This window comes from Cetorhinus maximus, chromosome 18 (assembly GCF_964194155.1).
Source record: "Cetorhinus maximus chromosome 18, sCetMax3.hap1.1, whole genome shotgun sequence".
Classification (NCBI taxonomy): domain Eukaryota; kingdom Metazoa; phylum Chordata; class Chondrichthyes; order Lamniformes; family Cetorhinidae; genus Cetorhinus; species Cetorhinus maximus.
In genome coordinates this window covers 77467080-77487714 of record NC_135896.1, presented here as the reverse complement: position 1 = coordinate 77487714, position 20635 = coordinate 77467080, and the positions used below count along the sequence as shown (strand labels likewise).

The following is a 20635-nucleotide window of genomic DNA, read 5'->3' as shown; positions in this document are numbered from 1 at the left end:
GGCTTCCAACAGCTCTGCGTGATGTTCCCCCACCTCTTGCTGACTCTCCACCATGAGTTGGAAGACCGGTTCCAGAGGTTTATCATTTGACTCGGATCTCAAAGATGCCCCTTCCCCAGCAGTCCTCTGAGAACCAGAGAGCTCTGCTGAAGCTGCCTCCTCCTGCTGCGGACATGTTTCCATGCAGTCACCACCAAACTGTGAGACCCTTCCTAAACTAGCAGTTATACCCATTGAGGTGTGTGTTCCTGAGCTGGGGGAGGGTGCAAGTGACTGCTGTGATGCCTCTACAAGTGTGGAGCTTTCCTCTTCTGCTTCCCCCTGGCATATCTCTGGGCTGGGGCTCACCCTGGTAGGGAGCCCTCCTCCACCTCAGGCTTTGGTCTCTTCCTGGAGGCACTTGTAAATGAGATAGAAGAATGCAGGTGACAGATCAGCTGCCTCCAACATGAAGGCACAATTGAACCTCAGGTTTGCATTGAATAGATGAATCCTTACTAAGTGGACGCTGGTTCCCTCTGTGCCGTAGCCGGCTCCCCCTTCCCCCTCCAACCAACCCTCACTCACCTTCCATGCAGTGTCCCATGTCTGTCGAAAGGTGAAGTAGGCACAATGGGCACTCCCAACGCAGCCTGGATGCACTGAAATGGGACTGTGAGGCAGGCCATCTGATGAGATTTAAAGTGGTGAAGCAAAAAGGGTTGTTCAACCTCTTCCAGCACTGTGGTGCCAATCTCTTGCGCATCCCCTGGGCACTGACTACATTGGCCACTGATGGCATTGGTATCCCTGCTTGGTCTCCTCCTCCCATCAGACGGATACAGCACATTCCTGCGCATCTCGACATGCTCCAGGAGGATGTGCAGGGAGATGTCACTAAATTTTGGAGCTGGGCCAGCGGATGACCTTGCAGACATCTCTGTTTTTGGTCTGAGATTGTGGCTGTCCAGGCGCCTTTTAAATATGGCGCCTGAATATGACAGTGGGATGCAGGCCATCAAGCCCTTTCCGCAACGGAAGATGGCACAAAACCCTCGGATGCATAATTAATTATGTTGGGGCCGGAAGATAAGGCATGGTTTCCCATCAGCTTCCGCAGCAGGAGACATTTCCCACCCATGCTGCGGGACTTGGTCCCGGATGGGAGAATTCCGCCCATAGATATGAAAGATGAAGGTTTCCGCCTTACGCATTAAATTTTTCATTATGCACCCCGTTTTTGGTCGCCTCCAAGATCTCATCTATCAGGTCATACCAGCCGTTGCATTTAGAGGCAACTTGTGTTGACATCATCACAATGCGGACTGTACCTACCTCCTTTAAACTTTTTGGTTTTCCCTTCATTGTCTAGAAACAGTAGTAAACCATTTAGCCCCTCAAGCCTGGTTGGCTACACCAGACAACCCTGTGAAAATTTGCCCTGCAGGAGAAATTGAGTCTAAGCTTGAATCAGGAATTTTGCAAAGCTACATACCATCAAAACTAGACTTCCTTTATCCCATAACTCCGTTTAACTCATGAATGTTGCTTACCTTCAGACAGAAGAATCCTGTACAGCCCTATTTTGTTGCCACCAGAGCAATGGTTCTCAAAATTCCATGTCAGAAAGCATCCTGAAGACTGGCACACTCCTGTGAGGCATCTTGCAAATATTGACGCATCACTGAAACCCCCCTGCAAACATTAATACGATTGTGGGAACTTCTATTAATATTGACACACCGTCTGGGACCCTCTGCAAATATTAACACACGGACACTCCCGGGACCCTGCTGAAAATATTTGCGCACTTTCAGGGGATTCCTGTAAATACCATGGACTTCCTGCAAATAGCAGCACAGTCATGGACTCTGCAAATAGCAGTACAGTCCTGGTGACCCGCTGTCCCAAAGTAAAATTATTGGATCATTATGACAATGCAGTAAAGAAAACAACGTACTTCTTTCTCAACATGTACACCATAGAAAAATTCGGAAAGCTGATTATCAATGAGCAGAAATTTGATGACTTCCTGGAGTTACCCTAGAATATGGGAACGTCAGTTTGAAAGTCTGCAGTCGAACATGACTATAAGAGTTTAATGTTGAAGCGCCATCTGGTTGGGGATGTTGGGGAGTGCAACACATTGAATTGGAGCAGAGGGAACAAGCCTGTAGTCGGTATTTTATCTGTGGCACGCTGTTCCGGAAGTGGGTGGCACTTCTGCTGTCATCTCAGGAGCTGGCTCCCACGCGATTCTAATTAAAATTTAAAGTGCTGGCGGTGAAAACAAGGTGCTTGTGCGATCATGCAGCAGGGGAAGCTTTCATTGATAAAACCCGCCATCAGCTGACAATGCAGCAGGTATAGACGGGCTATAGAAGAGCCTCTTGGATAAACAGGGCGGCTCTGCATCACATCTACAACTTTCCTGCCCAAGTACATTGCCATTAACAATACTTATTGAGAGCACAAAGGTGTTTTTCAAATTTTAATATCATTTGTAAATATTGCACATTACACTGGTTTCATTTTAGTCATGTGTGCATCATCATTATCTATTGTTGGGACAAGCTTAGTCAGAGAGCTAAATGAGCTGGCATGCCTCGTGGTTGGCACACACTGATGGTTGCAGGGGCATTAGAGACATTTTCTTTATTGTGCAAGAAACAATGTGTTTGTGTTCACTCTTTATTGGATGTTCTGTTAGTGCTCAGTTTTGTACTCGCCCGTCTGTGGAACATGGCTGAACTTGCATGGAAAAGGGAGATTGCATGGTAAAGGAGATTGTCTGAAATTACTCTCACCAGCAATAATTGAAATATTGTGGGTGAGCTCAAAGTCCTGTAAGGATGGTGCAGGATCTGACTTCTCGGTCATGGTAGATTGACTGATGTATATCCAAGTGCAACACAGATGTTGTCAGGTTGAATATTCAGTAGCGAATATGTATGACATAGGTGACAGAGTTAGCTTCGTCAGGGAGGCTGGGAAGGGTTGGTCTACATTCCAAGAAGTTCCAGCAATAGGACCATGGCCATGTTGGTGCCTCACTCTTGGGTGAGCCTCCTGTTTGATTCATTCATGGGATGAGGGCTTTGCTGGCTGGGCCAGCATTTATTGCACATCCCTAGTTTCCCTTGAGAAGGTGGTGGTGAGCTTCCTTCTTGAACCGCTGCAGTCCATGTGGTGTAGGTACACCCACAGGGCTGTTAGGAAGGGGGTTCCAGGATTTTGACCCAGCGACAGTGAAGGAACAGCGATTCTGGTTGCATTCCTTTTTTGTGACTTGATTAGGTTTGATACTGAGTAGGTTTGTTACTGAGTGGCTTGCATGTAAGAGTCAACCACATTGCTGTGGGTCTGGAGTCACATGGAAGGACGACATATTTCCTTCCCTAAAGGACATTAGTGAACCAGATGAGTTTTTACAACAAACTTTTAACGATTTGTGGAATCTGTGGAATTTGAATCCGTGGCGAGATTTGAACCCGGGTCCCTGGTGCATTACCCTGGGTGTCTGGATTACTAGTCCAGTGACAATACCACTATGCCATCGCGTCCCCATATTTATTAGGCTGCCCCTGGTAACCCGTGCATTTCCCTCTATAGCCCTGGCATTCAGAAAAGACTCATATCATTCATGGCCGCCTCCTCGGGCACATCCAATTCATCCACATCTGAGGAGAAGTGCTGCTGCTCCCTCTCTTCCTATTGCAGCTGTTTGTTCTGTGTTGCATGGCAACATTGTGCAGTGAACAGCAGAGCATCACTATTCGTTATGCCCTCTGTGGTGCGTGCTGCAGAGCCCCTTCAGACTTGTCAAGGCAGTGGCATTGCATTTTCAATAAGCAAATAGTTTGTTCCATGATGGCTCTGGAGGAAACATGAGCTGCATTGTAGCGCTCTTTCCCTGCATTCTAAGGATGGCTCACTTGTGTCACCCACTAGGCCCGGAGGGGATAACACTTGCTGCCCAGGATCCAGCCATCAACTGGGCTGGGGTCTCAAAAGGTTCTAGGACCTGCGAGTTGTGCAAAATGTCTGAGTCATGAGAGCTCCTTGGAAAATGAGCACAAACATGCATGATTCTTTGCTTGTGGTCGTAGACCAGTTGCACCTTCAAAAAGTGAAAGCCCATGTGATTCACAAAGCTGGCCCTAGTGAGTTCTAATAGCCACATGAGTGCAGTTGATGACCCCTTTCACTACAGGGAAACTAATGATGGCCCCAAAGTCCAATTGCCTGACTGCCTTCATTCGTGGAGTAATTGATGAATTCATTCACAAGACAGAGGAGGGCATTGGTAAGCTCCTTTATGAACCTGTATGTGGAATCCTGTGATATGCAATATATGTCACCATGAGGCCCTAGGAAGCACCGCTGATGGAAAAAAAATGAGCAGCTTGAGGTCCACTGCCATGGTGTTCCTGCCAAATCAATGTGGCTGCAGGTATTGCAGCACAACCCCATATATTTTGAAGAACGCTTCCTCTGATGGTCTCCATTGCCTCTGGCATTGCCTCTCCTACATCTGCAGGTAGTTGATTCTTGCCCTGAAGACGTGGTGACATGCTAGTGCCTGCCTTCTATGATGTCTTCCCTGCATGGCTTGAATGAGGTGTACAAAATTATGAGCGTTCTAGATAGAGTAGACAGGGAAGACTTGTTTCCCCTAGCAGAGAGGTCAGTTACCAAAGGGCACAGATTTAAGGTGATTGATAGAAGGATTAGACAAGATATTAAGAAAAGCTTTTTCACCCAGAGGGTGGTAGGTGTCTGGAATTTGCTGTCCGGAATAATGGTTGAGGCAGAAACCTTCAACTCATTTGAAAGGTACCTGAATTTACAACGGAAGTACTGTAACCTGCAAGACTACGGATTGGGTGCAGGAAGGGTGGGATTAGAATAAGTGGCTAGTTTTTTCAGCTAGCGCAGACATGATGGGCTGAATGGTCTCTTTCTGTGCCATAACTTTTCTATGGTTTCTGTGGCTGCATCCTGACCAGCCTTCCCCGTCTCATGGTGCTTGTTGCTGGCTTTGCGGCCTCAGTTGTTGACCGGCAAGAGCCCTTCTTGTCGCATCCTCTCCTCCTGTTCCCTGCTCTATGGATGAAATCCATAGAACAGATGTGCAGTGAACTTTTCTACTCCATTCATTGCCCACACCCAAAACTTCACTCAACCCATACTGGACTCCTCCAACTTTGACCTCCGCTTCTTGCAGCCGCATGTGCATTTGGGGACGTTTTTTAAAAAATGGTGTCACATTTGTGCTGGAACCCATTACCCTCCACCCTCCTGTCACCTTCATGCTTGCCCCCATCAACCTTGATCCTCCCAACATCATTTGCACCTTCCCTCTACAACGCTTCAACCTCCTCCAATTACTCTGGACCCTGTCACCCTCCAATTGGAAATGCCATCTCCCCTCTCCCTAAACCTACACCCGTCGCCATTGACATTCCGCTTCTGATTCTGTACCCTCCCCCCATCATCCTTAGAGTCTTTGTTAGATACCATGATCCTCCCTACGAGATGTTCGATTACCCCAACTTCAGATCGGAGCTGCCCCTACTGAACCGATATCCCTCAGTGATTGTGAATGTTCCCTCTGCCAGCCAATACCCTGAGATGGACCCGCATATGGACAGTATTGACACAACCCTTTAGACCCCCCCATTTTCTTTTTTTGACTGACTGTATCCATCACCTCCCCTCACCACACCTATAATGTCAGGCCTTTCCCATTCACTCCTCAATGTCCCCAACCCCACCCTCTGAAATCCCTTGGATCCCTCTTCCACTCTTCCATGCCCCCAACCCCACTCCACACCCCTCTCCCCCACTCACCCCTTACTCAACCTTACCAATCCCGAGCCTCCATGCAAGCTACCATTCTTCTGCTTCCCTCCTTTGTGCCACAGAGTTCAACATTTAGGTAGTGATCAAATTAAAAATTAAATTAAAATACAGCTTTCACCTCAGACACAACTGCAGAAAGCTGCCTGGTGCACGCCACCTTTAAACAAACATGAACTGGCTGCCACATGATTCCCATGTGCCGCTGACTTAATGTTGAAGGTAGGACTTAAGTTCAAAAAGTTTTAATATAATGAGAATTTTCTCTCTGGCATCTGTCTGTCCCAGGAAATGATGGACTGCTCCCATGTTGTATGTCACTTCTGTATTGAACAATGTCTGTTCTGGCTATAGCAGCCAATTTGGGAATGGCAATCCCTTCCGCAGTTCGCACAGATGACCAGCATTGGCCTAAGGTCGACTGATCTTTTTTCCTTTCAGTGGGCTCTCTTTTCTGCCATCTGGTCATTTCCCTTATCTATGCTTTTTCCATGCCCTTACTGACTGCTTGTCTCCAGGCACTACTGTCAGCAGCAAGGACTTGCCATGCATGGACTCCGATCCCGAGATTTGAGATCTCGCTTGCAGACATCCTTGTATTGCAGACCTGGGCAACCTGTTGGCCTCATGCCGATAGCCAGCTTGCCATGCAGCATGTCTTTGGGGATGAGGCTGTCATTTATTCTGCTCACATGACCTAGCCAATGTTGTTGCTGCTGACTCGAGGGTAAACATGCTGGGGATCCATACTGGTGTATTACCACATTCGGCACTTTGTCCTACCAAGAGATGCCCAATATTTGTTTGATGCAGTGGAGGTGGAAGCTGTTCAGCTGCTTTTCTGGGCTTGCATAAGTTGTTCAAGCTTCGCTACTATAGAAGAGGATGGTGAGAGCACTTGGTACACATGAAGCTTTGTACTTTTGGTTAGTTGGCTTTTGGTACACACTCGACTTCTCAACTTTGACATGACAGCTGCAGCCTTGGCAATCCTGGTGCTGATTTCGGCGTCAAGGGATAGGTTGCTAGTGATTGTTGATCCAAGGTTTGTGAAGCTGTTGATGACCTCCAGAGTGAGGTTGTCAGTGTTGATGGAAGGTGGCGTTTCTGTGTCATGGCCCATAACTTTGGTTTCCCTGACATTGACATCCAGGATGAGTCCAAACTCCTTGCAGGGCTGGAAGAACCGATCTACAAGTTGCTGCAAGTGAACTTCAGTATGAGATGCCAGGACGGCATCATCAGCAAACAGCAACTCACGGACTAGGATATTGCGCACTTTGGCCTTGGTGCGCAGTCTTGCCAAGTTGAACAACTTGCTGTCAGCTCTGGCATGCAGGTAGACACATTCATTTGAGTTGCCGAAAGCATGCAATAGCAGCATGGAGAAAGATATGCCAAAGAGAGTGGGTGCCAGGACACAATGCTGCTTTATCCTGTTGCTAATCTTGAAAGTGTCTGATGTTGCTCCATTGTAACTGATGGAACTGTGCATGTTCTCATGGAAAGAAGAAATGATGCCCAGGAGGGCAGCTTATTTTCCGCAGCAGTTTAAAGAGTCCGTCTTTGCTGATGAGATCAAAGGCCTTGGTGAAGTCTATGATGACAATGTAGAGTGGCCTGCGCTGTTTGCGGCACTTCTCCTGTGACTGCGGAAGTGAGAAAATCATGTTGATCTGCCAGTACTGAAGCCACACTAAGACTCAGGGTAGATGCGTGATGCCAGGGTCTACAATCTCGCCAGAGCAACGGAAGCAAAGACCTTCACCACAATATTTAGCAAGGAGATTGCTTTCTTAATTGTTGCAGTCACTGCAATGACCTTTGTTTTTGCATCACAAAAAACTTGAGGCACAAATCTTTCCTCCCAACAGAGAGACACGTGTTCATGGAGATGCTGCATGAGTGTTGGTTTTCTACTTTAGATGATTTTAGGTGAAATGCCATCGTTTGCCAAGACCTTGCCTCTAGCAGGACGGTCTTATTGAACTCTACAATGATGGGCTCACTGTCCAGCTCCTCCATAACAAGAAAGTCTGGAATTGCGCTGAAAGCTTCTTCACTGACAACACTCTCTCTTGCATAGAGTTCAAGATATTGCTCCACCCACCTTTTCATCTGCTTGCTAGGTTCAATGATGATCATCCCTGACTTTGTCTTCAAGTGAGTTGATTTGGTTGCTCCTGGGCCCATTGCTTTCTTAATTCTTTCATACATCCCTCTAGCATTCCCAGATTCAGCAGCAGATTGTATACTATTGCAGAGTTTCAGCCAATATTGATTGGTGCAGTGCCAAGCAGTCTACTGAGACTTGATTTTGGCAGCTCTGAGAACTTGTAGTTCATGAGGGCTCTCGGTTGCAGTAGCTGACTCCATTTCAGTCCAATAAGCCTCCAGCCAGTCAACATTCTTCTGATCTCTTTTCCAGTACGCAATGACTACAGAGTTTATTCATGACACGAGTATTTATGGCATGTAAATATATTACAAGTAGGAACCCTCCACAGGACAGCATGACGCCCAACTTGCTGCTGAGTTGATCTCTGTATCTCAATCTGAAATTTGGGTGCCCATCTAATTAAGTCACACTGCCCACTCTTACAGGCCTCATAAAATACCATCCCTTATATTTGAAAGCATTTCACAGACAATGGAAACACTCTGAAATGTAGACATTTATTTTGTAGGCACACATAACAGGTAAGTTGCAAACAGCATGATCCCACAAAGCAAATGAGATGCATAGAAATTACAACATGGAAACAAACACCCCACCTGGCCCAATCGGTGTGTGACAAAAGTTTGCCCTCCACATGTGAGCCAATATTTCTCACCACATTTACCCACCCTGTTCCCAGACCTATTTAATCTCTCTCTCTTTATCCATCCATCCAATTTAATCTTGACTTTGTCAATCTCTACCTCAACCACTAACTGTGGAAGTGAATTCCACAGCCTCAAGAAGTTTCTCCCACTCTCTGTCCTAAACCTTTCACATTTAATCATCTGTGGCACCTGATTCTTGACCCTTTAACTACTGAAAACAGCCTGTTTGTATCTACCCTGCTCCATCTTTCATAATTTTAAGCACTTCTATCATATCACCCCCATAATCTGTCCTTCTAACAAAAAAAGACTCATCGTTTGAAGTCTGCCTTGACACTTCCTCAACCCAGGCAGCACCTGATGAATCTATATTGTATTATTTCTAAAGTCTCAGTACACTTCCTATAACGCGGATTCCAATACTGCACACAATTTTCAGAGTTGTTTATGTGCTCATCATTACTTCTTGGTTTTTACGTTCTATACCTTGTGATGAAACCTATAATTCCATTAGCTTTTTTTTTTACAATCTCATGATCCTTAAATGCTGTCTTATTCACATTCAGCTGTTTAAAGAATGCACTACTGTGATATTGGAACACTGCTAACAACCTGAGCACAGCCAACCAATACTGAACCAGAAAATGGCCAAAAATGCTGGCCTTGCAAAGGCAATTGTATGTCACATTTCATCAAATCTCCACAGCTTGTAACACAATTTTAAACATTTTTGGAGAATTTGATTCCATAAGGTTTCGAGCTGGTGACCTTGCACTTGACCGACTCCATGAGGCCGGTAGATTTCTATCAATTTGTCATCAGATTTCTATATTTGGTGACTTCCTGGCGAGTTATTTTTGCTATATGCAGATGAAAAGCATTTTGTGCAACTGTAGCAATTATTTTTTTGGGCAGTTGCGACTTGGCAATATGTTCAGGGCCCTGCTATGAAACTTCAGTTTATAGCATTTGGAGACTGATCCCAATCACTGCAGGTTTGGCTCTGACCTGTAGTTCTTTTGAATGAAATGCATGTTGAGGTTCAAGCTTGAAACAATCCCTTTGTGGCTCAACTTCAAGTACTGGTGTATCATATTACTGTAGGTGGATGGCTGGGCCCTTCACAACTAATCCTGGCAAGGAACAAACTGCTGAGCAAATACACAGCTGTTTTCTAGGTATTGATGGAGGAATCTGTTTTCTAGGTATTGATGGAGGAATAAAAATTGGTGAGGATCCATGGCAGAATTCCCTGAAAAGGTGCCACGTGACCTTTTACATCCACTTAAAACAGTCACTTGAATCTTGCTTGAAGATCTAATCAATGATGAGAACTCCTTTAGCATTGCATTAGAATGGCAAGCTAAACTACATGCTGCAGCCTTGATGGAATGATGCTTAAACCCACAAACTTCAAGAGTGCTTCTAAACTGAGCGGACACTTTCGGATCCAGTTTGCAAAATAATTACAGATGAGGAAGAACGTTCTTGGGTTTAAAATCTTTCATCCAAAAAAGGCTAATAGCCCCTTCTTTGCAACATCCAACCATTTCTTAAGTGGCTCTAGGATTTTTGCTTCCATTACTCCATTTGGAACTCATTACATGTATTGCTCAACCTTTTTGTGCAGAAGTGTCTCCTGATTTTAGTTTGAAACTTGTAATCTATTGGTTCAAACCTGTGTTCACTTTTTCCATGCTATTTACCTCCTCTGTACTAAGACTACTAGTTCTTTTTTGATTTCCTTAGCTTTTTCAACACCATTCACTAGGTGTGTGTGTTCCTGGTTTTCCTTTGTGCAGTGCTTTGTTGGTTTAGCTAGGCACTTACTGGTCATTGACCAGAAAATAAAATTTAATGCAGCTAAGTGTAAAGTACTGCACATAGAAAGGAAAACTGAGGGTGACATATTACTCCATGAATCCTCAGGATGAAATTGAAAGAGACCTAGGAGTCTTGTATACTTGATGCTGAATATGTCCAACCAGTACAGAGCAGCAGTCAACAAGTCCAAAGGAATTCTGAACTGTATGGCCAAAGCAATAAAATGCTAGTTATGATATACGCAAACTGTATAATGCTCTGATCAGATCACACCTTGAGAACAGTGTTCAATTCTGTCCACTTGCATATTATGTCCAACTGATTCTGTCATTTCTGAGCAGCCAATTTGGTAGGTTCTTTTCTTCTCCCCCATCTCAACCTTTTAAAAATATCACAAAAAGCTTCATCGGCCTTGAGTTGCTTTACTTCTGACACCTTGCATGTGGTTTATAAAGATTGGATTATAATCACCCTGGGTTACTTTTCCAGATGAGATTCCTGTTCCTGCTGGAATGGAGGAAGGGGAGTTGGGAGAGCATAGGAAAAAGCTGTTGTGTTTCTTGGAAAATTCAACGCATTATCAACCCAGCAAACTCATCAGCGACTTCCCGTTTGATGGTGAGTAGTCAGTTCTCTGAACAAAATATTGAATGAACATACCTTGTTTGGATATCTCATTGTTTTGGTGAGATGTGTAGTGAGTGTCTGAGGTAGCGGTTCATAGTTACTGAGAAGTTTTGTTAAATTTATGAACGTAATCTGCAAAAATAATGAAGTATTAATCCTTATGCGAGCATGTGTTCCTATATAATTTTAAAAAGAATTGCATTTGGCGGAAACTGATGAAAGTTTCATAGCAAGTACTGATGACCTTTTACTCATTCCAAGCTCTGTTTCTTTTACGTGCTTTCACTATTTAATTAGAAATAATACTGACACGTTCATCAGCATCAGAGTTGTTGTTTCCTGAACTGTGCAGCCTTTCAAATTACAAGCTTAATGTCACTCAACCTTCACTTTCTGATCTTTCTTAATCTCTTTTACACCTTTGAACCTTCCAAGAGTCTTACACTATGTACAAATTTAGGTTTTTATAGACAGTACTGCAGACATCATTAACCTAGGTTTTAATTTATACTGGCTCTATTGGGCTCTGTGCAGTACAATAATGTGTGTTCGGATTATACAGGCACAGCCTAGCCGCAGCCTGTAGAGCATTAATGTAGGATTGTATTTATACAAACATGTGTAGGGTACTGTCTACAACTTTAATTATGGCTTTGGTTAAAATAAGAGACTTGCGGGGTGAAGATTTCTAAGTATCTTAGTTTCCTACTGCCTCCAGAGCCTTATTGTCATATTCTTAATTTTTTGTCAACTTTTCCTTCATAAGCTCCTATTTCCACAGTTATTGCGGAAACTACTTATGGAAACCCATCATGCTGTAACTACATCCTTTGACACTCGTGGAGCATCAGGTTTTAATCTCCCAGCTCCTCTCTGTATAAGTTAGGGAAATTACTTTTTTTATTCTTTCACAGGATATGGGCATCATTGGCTTGCCCATCCCTAATTGTCCTTGAGAAGGTGGTGGTTTGTCACCTTCTTGAACCGATGCAGTCCAAGTGGTGTAGGTACACCCACAGTGCTGCCAGGAAAGGAGTTCCAGGATTTTGACCCAAGAACAGTGAAGGAATAAAAACAAAAATAGCTGGAAAAATTCAGCAGGCCTGACAGCATCTGCTGAGAGGAATACAGTTAACGTTTTGCGTCCGTATGACTCTTCATCAGAACTAAGGAACTAAGAACAGTGAAGGAATGGTGATATAGTTCCAAGTCAGGATGGTGTGTGGCTTGGAGCGGAACCTGCGGGTGATGGTGTTCCCATGCATCTGCTACCCTTTTCCTTCTAGGCGGTAGAAGTTGCCGAATTAGAAGGTGCTGTCGAATTGCTGCAGTGCATCTTGGAGATGGTACACACTGCTGCCATTGTGCGTCAGTGATGGAGGGAGTGAATGCTTAAGGTGGTGAATGAGGTGTCAGTGAAGCAGGCTGCATTTGTCCTGGATGGTGTTGAGCTTCTTGAGTGCTGTTGGAGCTGCATTCACCCAGGCAAGTGGAGAGTATTCCATCACACTCCTGACTTGTGCCTTGTTAGATGAATTTTGGGAGTCAGGAGGTGAGCCATTCGCTGCAGAATTCCCAACCTGTAATTTGCTCTTGTAGCCACAATATTTGTATGGCTGTCAAGTTCAGTTTCCAGTCTATGGTAATCCCCAGGACATTGATAGTGGGGGATTCAGCAGTGGTAGTGGTGATGAACGTTGAGGGTAGAGGGTTAGAGTTTCTTTTGTTGGAAATGATCATGGCTTGACACTTGGGTGTTGCGAATATTACTTACCACTTATCAACGCAAGTCTGAATATTGTCCAGGTCTTGATGTGTGTGGACATGGCCTGTTTCAATACCTGAGGAGTGTAGTACATTGCACAATCATTAGTGAACATCCCCACTTCTAACCTTATGATTGAGGGAAGGCCATTGATGTGAAGCAGCTGATTATGGGTAGATCTAGCTCACTCCACTGAGGAACACCTACATTGATATCCTGGGACTGAGGTGATTGACCTCCAACAACCACAACCATCTTCCTTTGTACTGGTTATGACTCCAGCCAGTGGAGAATTTCCCCCCAATTCCCATTGACTCCAATTTTGCTAGGGCTCCCTGATGCCACACTTGGTCAAATGCTGTCTTAATATCAATACCAAGGCTGTGATGAGGTCTGGAGCTGACTGGCCCTGTTAGAACCCAAACTGAGCGTCAGTGAGCAGGTTATTGCTGTATAAGTGCTTCTTGATAGCACTGTTGATGACACCTTCCAAGACCTTGCTGTTGATTAAGACCAGACTGATGGGGTGACAATTGGCTGGATTGGATTTGTCCTGCAATTTGTGGACAAGATGTACCCAGGCACATTTTTCTACACTGCCGGGTAGATGCCAGTGTTGTAGCTATGATGGAACAGCTTGGCTGTATCACGGCCAGTTCTGGAGCACAAGTGTTCCGTACTACTTCTGGAACGTTGTCAGGGACCATAGCTTTTGCAATACACAGTGCCTTCAGCCATTTCTTGATATCACGTGGAGAGAATACAATTGGGTGAATCACAGATTCACAGTGCAGAAGAGGCCCTTCGGCCCATCGAGTCTGCACCGACACGTGAGAAACACCTGACCTAACTACCTACCTAATCCCATTTACCAGCACTTGGCCCATAGCCTTGAATGTTATGCCGTGCCAAGTGCTCATCCAGGTATTTTTTAAAGGATGTGAGGCAACCCGCCTCCACCAGCCTCCCAGGCAGTGCATTCCGACTGGCATCTGTTGGGGACCTCAGGAGGAGGCCGAGATGTATCATCTACTCAGCACCTCCAACAGTGCTGAGTAGATGATCCATCTCTGCCTCCTCCTCAGGTCCCCAACAGATGCAAGTCTTCAGCCAAATGCTACAGCTTTATCTTTTACACTGATGTGCTGTGCACCCCCATCATTGAGCATGGGGATATTTGTGGAGCCTTCTCCTCTAGTTAGTTGTTTAATTGTCCACCACCATTAACGACTGGATGTAGCAGGACTGCAGAGCTTTGATCTGATCGTTGGCTGTGTAGTTGCTCGGCTCCGTATATCGCATGCTGCTTTCACTCTTTGGCATGCAGTAGCCCTTTGTTGGAATAAAAACAGAAAATACTGGAAAAACTCAGCAGGTCTGGCAGCATCTGTGAAGGGAGAAACAGAGTCAATGTTTCAAGTCCAATATGACTCTTCTTCGGGACTGCTGTTGTAGCTTCACCAGGTTGATACCTCATTTTTAAGTCTGCCTGGTGCTCCTCCTGGCAGGCTTTCCTGCAGTCTTCATTGAACCAGAGTTCATCCTCTGAATTGATGAAGCCCCGTCTTCACACTGAGGATATTCTCCATTATGCTGTGTGGCACTACCACCGTGTGAAACAGGATAGATTTAGAACAGGTCCATCAGCTCAAAATTGGGCAACTATGAGACATGGTAGAGTGAGGGATGTGCCAGGGCATGAGATTACAGCTTGTGGTTGAATACAATTGTGCTGCTGCTGATGGCCCACAGTGCCTCATGGTTGCCCAATTTTGAGCTGTTCTAAATCTATCCTGTTTCACACAGTGGTAGTACCACACAACATAATGGAGAATATCCTCAGTGTGAAGACGGGATTTTGTTTCCACAAGGATTGTGCAATGGTCACTCCTACCTATACGATCATGTCTGCAACAGGCAGATTGGTGAGGATGAGTTCAAATAAATTTTTCCCTCTTGTTTTCCTCACCAACTCCCGCAGGCCCAGTCTAGCAGCCATGTCCTTTAGGACTTGGACAGTTTAGTTGGCAGTGGTGCTACCAAGTTGTTCTTGGTAATGAACATTGAAGTCCCCCACTCAGAATATATTGTCTGCTCATTCCACTCCCAGTGTTTCTTCAATTGATGTTCAATATGGAGGAGTACTGATTCATCAGCTGAGGGGGAATGGTGGGTGGTAATTAGTAGGAGGATTCCTTGCTCATGTTTGACCTGATAGCATGAAACTTGATTGTGTATGCAGTCAATGTTGATAGCTCCCAGGGTAACTCCGTCCTGATTATATACCACTGTGCCATCACCTCTAGTGGGTCTCAGTCCTGATGGTGTTAAAACCAATTCTACTTAAGAAGTATTACATCAAGACAAAATATGTGATGTTAAAGTAGAAACTTAGTTGTGTGTACACACCCTGGACCAATTAACCCCTGCTTTCGGATCCACTTCACCTGAAAACTGTATTTAATCTTAACTTCCTTTCAGGAAATCAACGAATTAGGAAGAGGTATAAACGTTCCTCCCATGTCTTTTAGCATTGTTTCAGCACTCCTGTACTGTACATTAGAAAGCTGCTTGCCTGATTAGCAATCCCTATCTAACCTCAAAATTTTTTCTGCCCTAATTTTTTGTATTAACGATACCATGTTTATTGCTCTTTTGAAGAGTCATCTTCAATTCCTTCTGAGCATTGCCCAACAAGACCTTCCTCTTTCCTACTGTGTCACAAAAGCCCTCTGCACTATTCCCTACTCTAGTTCATCCTTTTCATCGGTCTTTGGTTCCTGAAATCGAAACCTGGCATTGACTTATTGCTTTCTAATTCATCTCATCTTTTCACTTCAACCCTAGTAACTTCATACACTCTACACCTTGATCTTCACTTTGACGACTACTCAGTGGGGAAATGAAGGGTAAAAGTGAATGTTATGAATCGTGTTTCTGGTTGTGTTTCAGGGTTGCTAGAGGAGCGAGCGTTGCTGATGGGTCAGATGGGTTTACACGAACAAGCCCTTTTTATTTATGTTCATATACTGAAGAATATTAAAATGGCCGAAGAGTAAGTACATCACTTTCCATTTCAGGAGTTCTGATATCGACAGTTAAAATTACTGGGTTTTAATACATTCTTGTTTTAAGGGTTTCTGGACCTTTTTAAATAAGTAAATGTTGGGCCTGCAATGCTGGGGTCCATGGGCTCAAATCCAACATCGTCTAATGAATGAGTCTGGCTGCTCCTTGGATATGGATGGTTCTCCACGAAGTGAGAGCAGAATGAATTTGATGTACATCTTGTACGCTTTTTTATGGGTGAATGTCTGTTGGCACCCATGACTGGCAGTCAAATCGTCTGCTGAGACTTGGTGAGGGCCAGGCAGTTTTTACTTGTTTTGCACTCAAATCCAGCACAATCTGGGAGAATCGGTCAAATTATTTGCAAAAGATTAGGGAATTTTAAACATAGTTAAGTTACACCAAAAAATACTTGTGTTTTCTGCAATCTTGTTACACTGGTTCAATATACATTTCACATGAATAATGTCCCACCCACAAAACTGGACACTCCCCAGAGTGAAACTGCGAGATTACACTAATTCGGGAATACTGTTCAAATTGTGCTCATTTTCCTAGGTGTGAGGCAACAGTGGGCACATTTGAAAAATATTTTCAAATCAGATATATTTAAATGACTAAGAAACTGATTATATTAAGAAGATGACAGTCCATGCAATTCAAAGGGTAAGTAGTGGTATAAATACAGAATTGGATTAGTGACAGGAAACAAAGGGTGGCAGTGAAGCATGTTTTAAGAATACGAGGTGATTTGCAGTGGTGTTCCCCAAGGATATGTTGTGGACCCATTACTCTTTTTCATTTTTTTAAATGGCCTCAACTTGGGTGTAGAGAGCAGTATTGTACAGTTTGCAGATGATACAAAGCCTAACAAAGTTGTAGATAGTAATTAGATGGAAAACTTTTTAACCTCGGCCACCCCGTGCCAAAACTAAACTGGCCACTATAGATATGCACGGCTCTGAATCTTCCTGTCAGTGGCGAATGTTACGAAATCCAGACTTACCTTGGAATCGAGTGCGAGGTTGGGAACTCCAACTCCCAGCAGGTCTCGAGATTCCACGTATGCGTAGACCAGGAGCGGACTGCACATATGCAGTTCAGCAGGGTTCTTTGGACCAAGGATGGGCCCAGCGCACTGTGCAGAAAGGGGAAATGGCACTAAAACCCAGATCATGTGACTGGGAGAGGGGTACCATTGAGAACGTGTCCCGGGCAGGGCATAGGGAGAGGGGCCAGGGGAAGGTCCCAAAAGAAGAGACAGGGATAGGAAGTGCTCTCGGTTAAATTAAGAAAAAAGAGGAGCAGAGAAAAAGACTTCAAGTAGGGAAAGGGCTGCAGATAGCAGACTTTAAGTGAGTGGGCTCAGGAGAAGCCCCGGCAATCAAAGTGGGCTCAGGAGAAGCTGTGGCAATCAAAGTGGGCTCAGGAGAAACCCCGGCAGTCAAAGTGGGATCAGGAGAAGCCCCGGAAATCAAAGTGGGCTCAGGAGAAGCCCCGGCAATCAAAGTGGGCTCAGGAGAAGCCCCGGCAATCAAAGTGGGCTCAGGAGAAGCCCCGGCAATCCAAGAAGGCAGCAGAAGATTAGTGACTACGTGCTGCGAGTCATTGGGCCGAAGGTAACCCTTTGGAGCAGTAGTGTTCTGCTTGGCATGGCAGAAGAACTGGCGTTGTGCTTTTGAGTTGGTACTTGTGTGCATACTTGGGATTCCAGGAGAATGGAATCTAGGGAGACACAATTGAAACCCTGCGAGGCGGCCATCGTTGATGCCGTCCAAGTTGAAGTGACTTGTGGAGAGAATTTCAAGGGTAGATCTACGAAGGTGAAGACGGGAATCCTTCCTGAGGGAGACAGAGTTTTAGTGAGATTGGTTGTCGCACAGTGTTTACTGATGTCTGGGTGGGTTGCATCTACTGCTTATTGGCAGTGCGGATTGTTCAACCACAATTTGTCTGTTAATTCACATATATGTCGTATTAACCCTGAATGTTAGAGTATAAGGTAGATATTGTAAATTGTTTTATCTTTCTGACCTTGTATAGTAAAATTTATTTTTGTGTTCAAAATCCGTGGAATCTTGCGGCTTTATTCTCTTAGTAATTGCCTTGAATCTCAAACTTTATCTAGTTTAAACAAAATATTATTGGTCCCTAACCGGATCTTACAAAAAACTTGGGTGTCTAATCTAGGATTATAACACAAAGCTGTGGCTTATGCTGCTAACTGCATTTTAAGTTATACTTTTACATTTTTGATCAACTGCAGTGGGCACTTCCTGTTCTGGCTGCAGCATGGATCTACTTTTATTCTTTCATGGGATGTGGGCGTCGCTGGCTAGGCCAGCATTTATTGCCCATCCCTAATTGCCCTTGAGAAGTTGGTGGTGAGCCGCCACCTTGAACTGCTGCAGTGCATGAGGTGCTGTTAGGAAGAGAGTTCTAGGATTTTGACCCAGTGACAGTGAAGGAACAATGATGTAATTCAAAGTCAGGATGGTCATAGAGGTCTACAGCACATAAAAAGGCCCTTTGACCCATTGAGTCTGCGCTGGTCAAACAAGTACCTAACTATTCTAATCCCATTTTTCAGCACTAGGCCCATAGCCTTGTATGCCATGGCATCGCAAGTGCACATCCAAACACTTCTCAAATGTTATGAGGGTTTCTGCCTCTACCACCCTTTCAGGCAGTGAGCTCCAGATTCCCACGACCCTCTGGGTGAAAAAATTCTTCTTCACATCCCCTCTAAACCTCCTGCCCCTTACCTTAATCTGTACCCCCTGGTTATTGATCCCCCCACCAAGGGGAAAAGTTCCTTCCTGTCTACCCTATCTATGCCCCTCATAATTTTATACACCTCAATCTCCTCTGCTCCAGGGAAAAAAATATCCCTAGTCTATCCAATCTCTCCTCATAACTAAAACTCTCCAGCCCAGGCAACACCCTGGTAAATCTCCTCTGCACTCTCTCTAGTGCAATCACATTCTTCTTATAATGCGGATTCCAGAACTGCACGCAATACTCTAGCTGTGACCTAACCAGTGTTTTATACTGTTCCAGCATAACCTCCCTGCTCTTATATTCTATGCCTCGACTACTAAAGGCAAGTATCTCATATGCCTTCTTAACCACCTTATCTACTTGTCCCGCTATCTTAAGGGACCGGTGGACATGCACACCAAGGTCCCTCTGACCCTCGGTACTTCCCAGGGTCCTACCATTCATTGTGTATTCCCGTGCCTTGTTTTGCCATGCCCAAGTGCAGCACCTCACACTTCTCCGGATTAATTTCCATTTGCCACTGATCAGCCCATCTGACCAGCCTGCCTATATCCTCCTGTAATCTAAGGCTATCCTCCTCACTATTTACCTCCTCACTATTTACCACCCAACCAATTTTTGTGTCATCCGCGAACTTACTGATCAACCCTCCTACATTCAAGTCTAAATGATTTATATATACCACAAACAGCAAGGGACCCAACACTGATCTCTGTGGAACCCCACTGGACACAGGCATCCAGTCACAAAAACACCCCTCGACCATCACCCTCTGTTTCCTGCCATTCAGCCAATTCTGGATCCAATTTGCCAAATTTCCTTGGATCCCATGAACTCTTACCTTCGTTATCAGTCTCCCATGCAGGACCTTATCAAAAGCCTTGCTGAAGTCCAAGTAGACTATGTTAAATGCGTTGCCCTCATCTACACACCTGGTCACCTCTTCAAAAAATTTGATCAAATTGGTCAGACATGACCCCTTAAAAAAAAACCATGCTGACTGTCCTTGATTAATCCCTGCCTCTCCAAGTGTAGATTAATTCTGTCCCTCAGAATTGCTTCCAATAGTTTCCCCACCACTGAGATTAGACTGACTGGCCTGTAGTTCCCTGGTTTATCCCTTCCTCCCTTCTTGAATAACGGCACCACATTGGCTGTCCTGCAGCCCTCTGGCACCTCTCCTGTGACCTGAGAGGTATTGAAAATTATTTTCAGTGCCCCTGCTTTCTCCTCCCTTGCCTCACTCAACAGCCTGGGATACATTTCATATGGGCCTGGAGATTTATCTACTTTTATGCCTGCCAGACCACTTAGAACCTCCTCCCTTTCTGTACTAATTTCTTCAATTATATCACGGTCCTTCTGCTGGATTTCCATATCCACATCGTCCCTCTCACTTGTGAACACTGACACAAAGTATTCATTTACAACCCTACCTATGTCTTCCGGCTCCACACACAAATTACTACTATGGTCCTTAATGGGCCCAACTCTTTCCCTAGTTATCCTCTTACTCTTAATGTACTTGTAAAATAAAGTTCCCCCTGAAGCAGGTACACCCTCCGATCCTGCAAGTACCACATAGGCCAGTTGAAGAGGAGAAGTTACATTCTCCGATCACACAGCGACCACAGAGACTCAGGCTTCATTTAACCAGTTTTATTCAAGCATATGCAAGGGAGCTGCTATCATTCCTAAGAATGAAGACCCAGCTCCCAGATTGATTACATTTCTTTACTTTTGTACTTTTTCTTAACATAATACATTTGAATACATCCAATCGGTAACTGACACACCGGTCCCATGCTAACTCTTTCCTATTGAGTACATAAACATGTGATGTTGCTAACCAATTATTCTAAAGGTGGTATACCTAATTACCTTATTCAATCAAAATTAAAA

At 44.7% G+C, this 20635-nt stretch overlaps 1 protein-coding gene across 1 annotated transcript in view; it reads left to right on the top strand.

The window, feature by feature from the left end:
• The window catches only part of vps39 (VPS39 subunit of HOPS complex), a 118082-nt gene that overhangs the window by 78879 nt on the left and 18568 nt on the right, over positions 1–20635 (top strand). Inside the window, exons 19-20 of the mRNA XM_078563014.1 lie at positions 10981–11109; positions 15836–15938. Of these exons, the coding sequence (XP_078419140.1) occupies positions 10981–11109; positions 15836–15938 (232 nt within the window). The remainder of the gene's footprint in view (positions 1–10980; positions 11110–15835; positions 15939–20635) is intronic.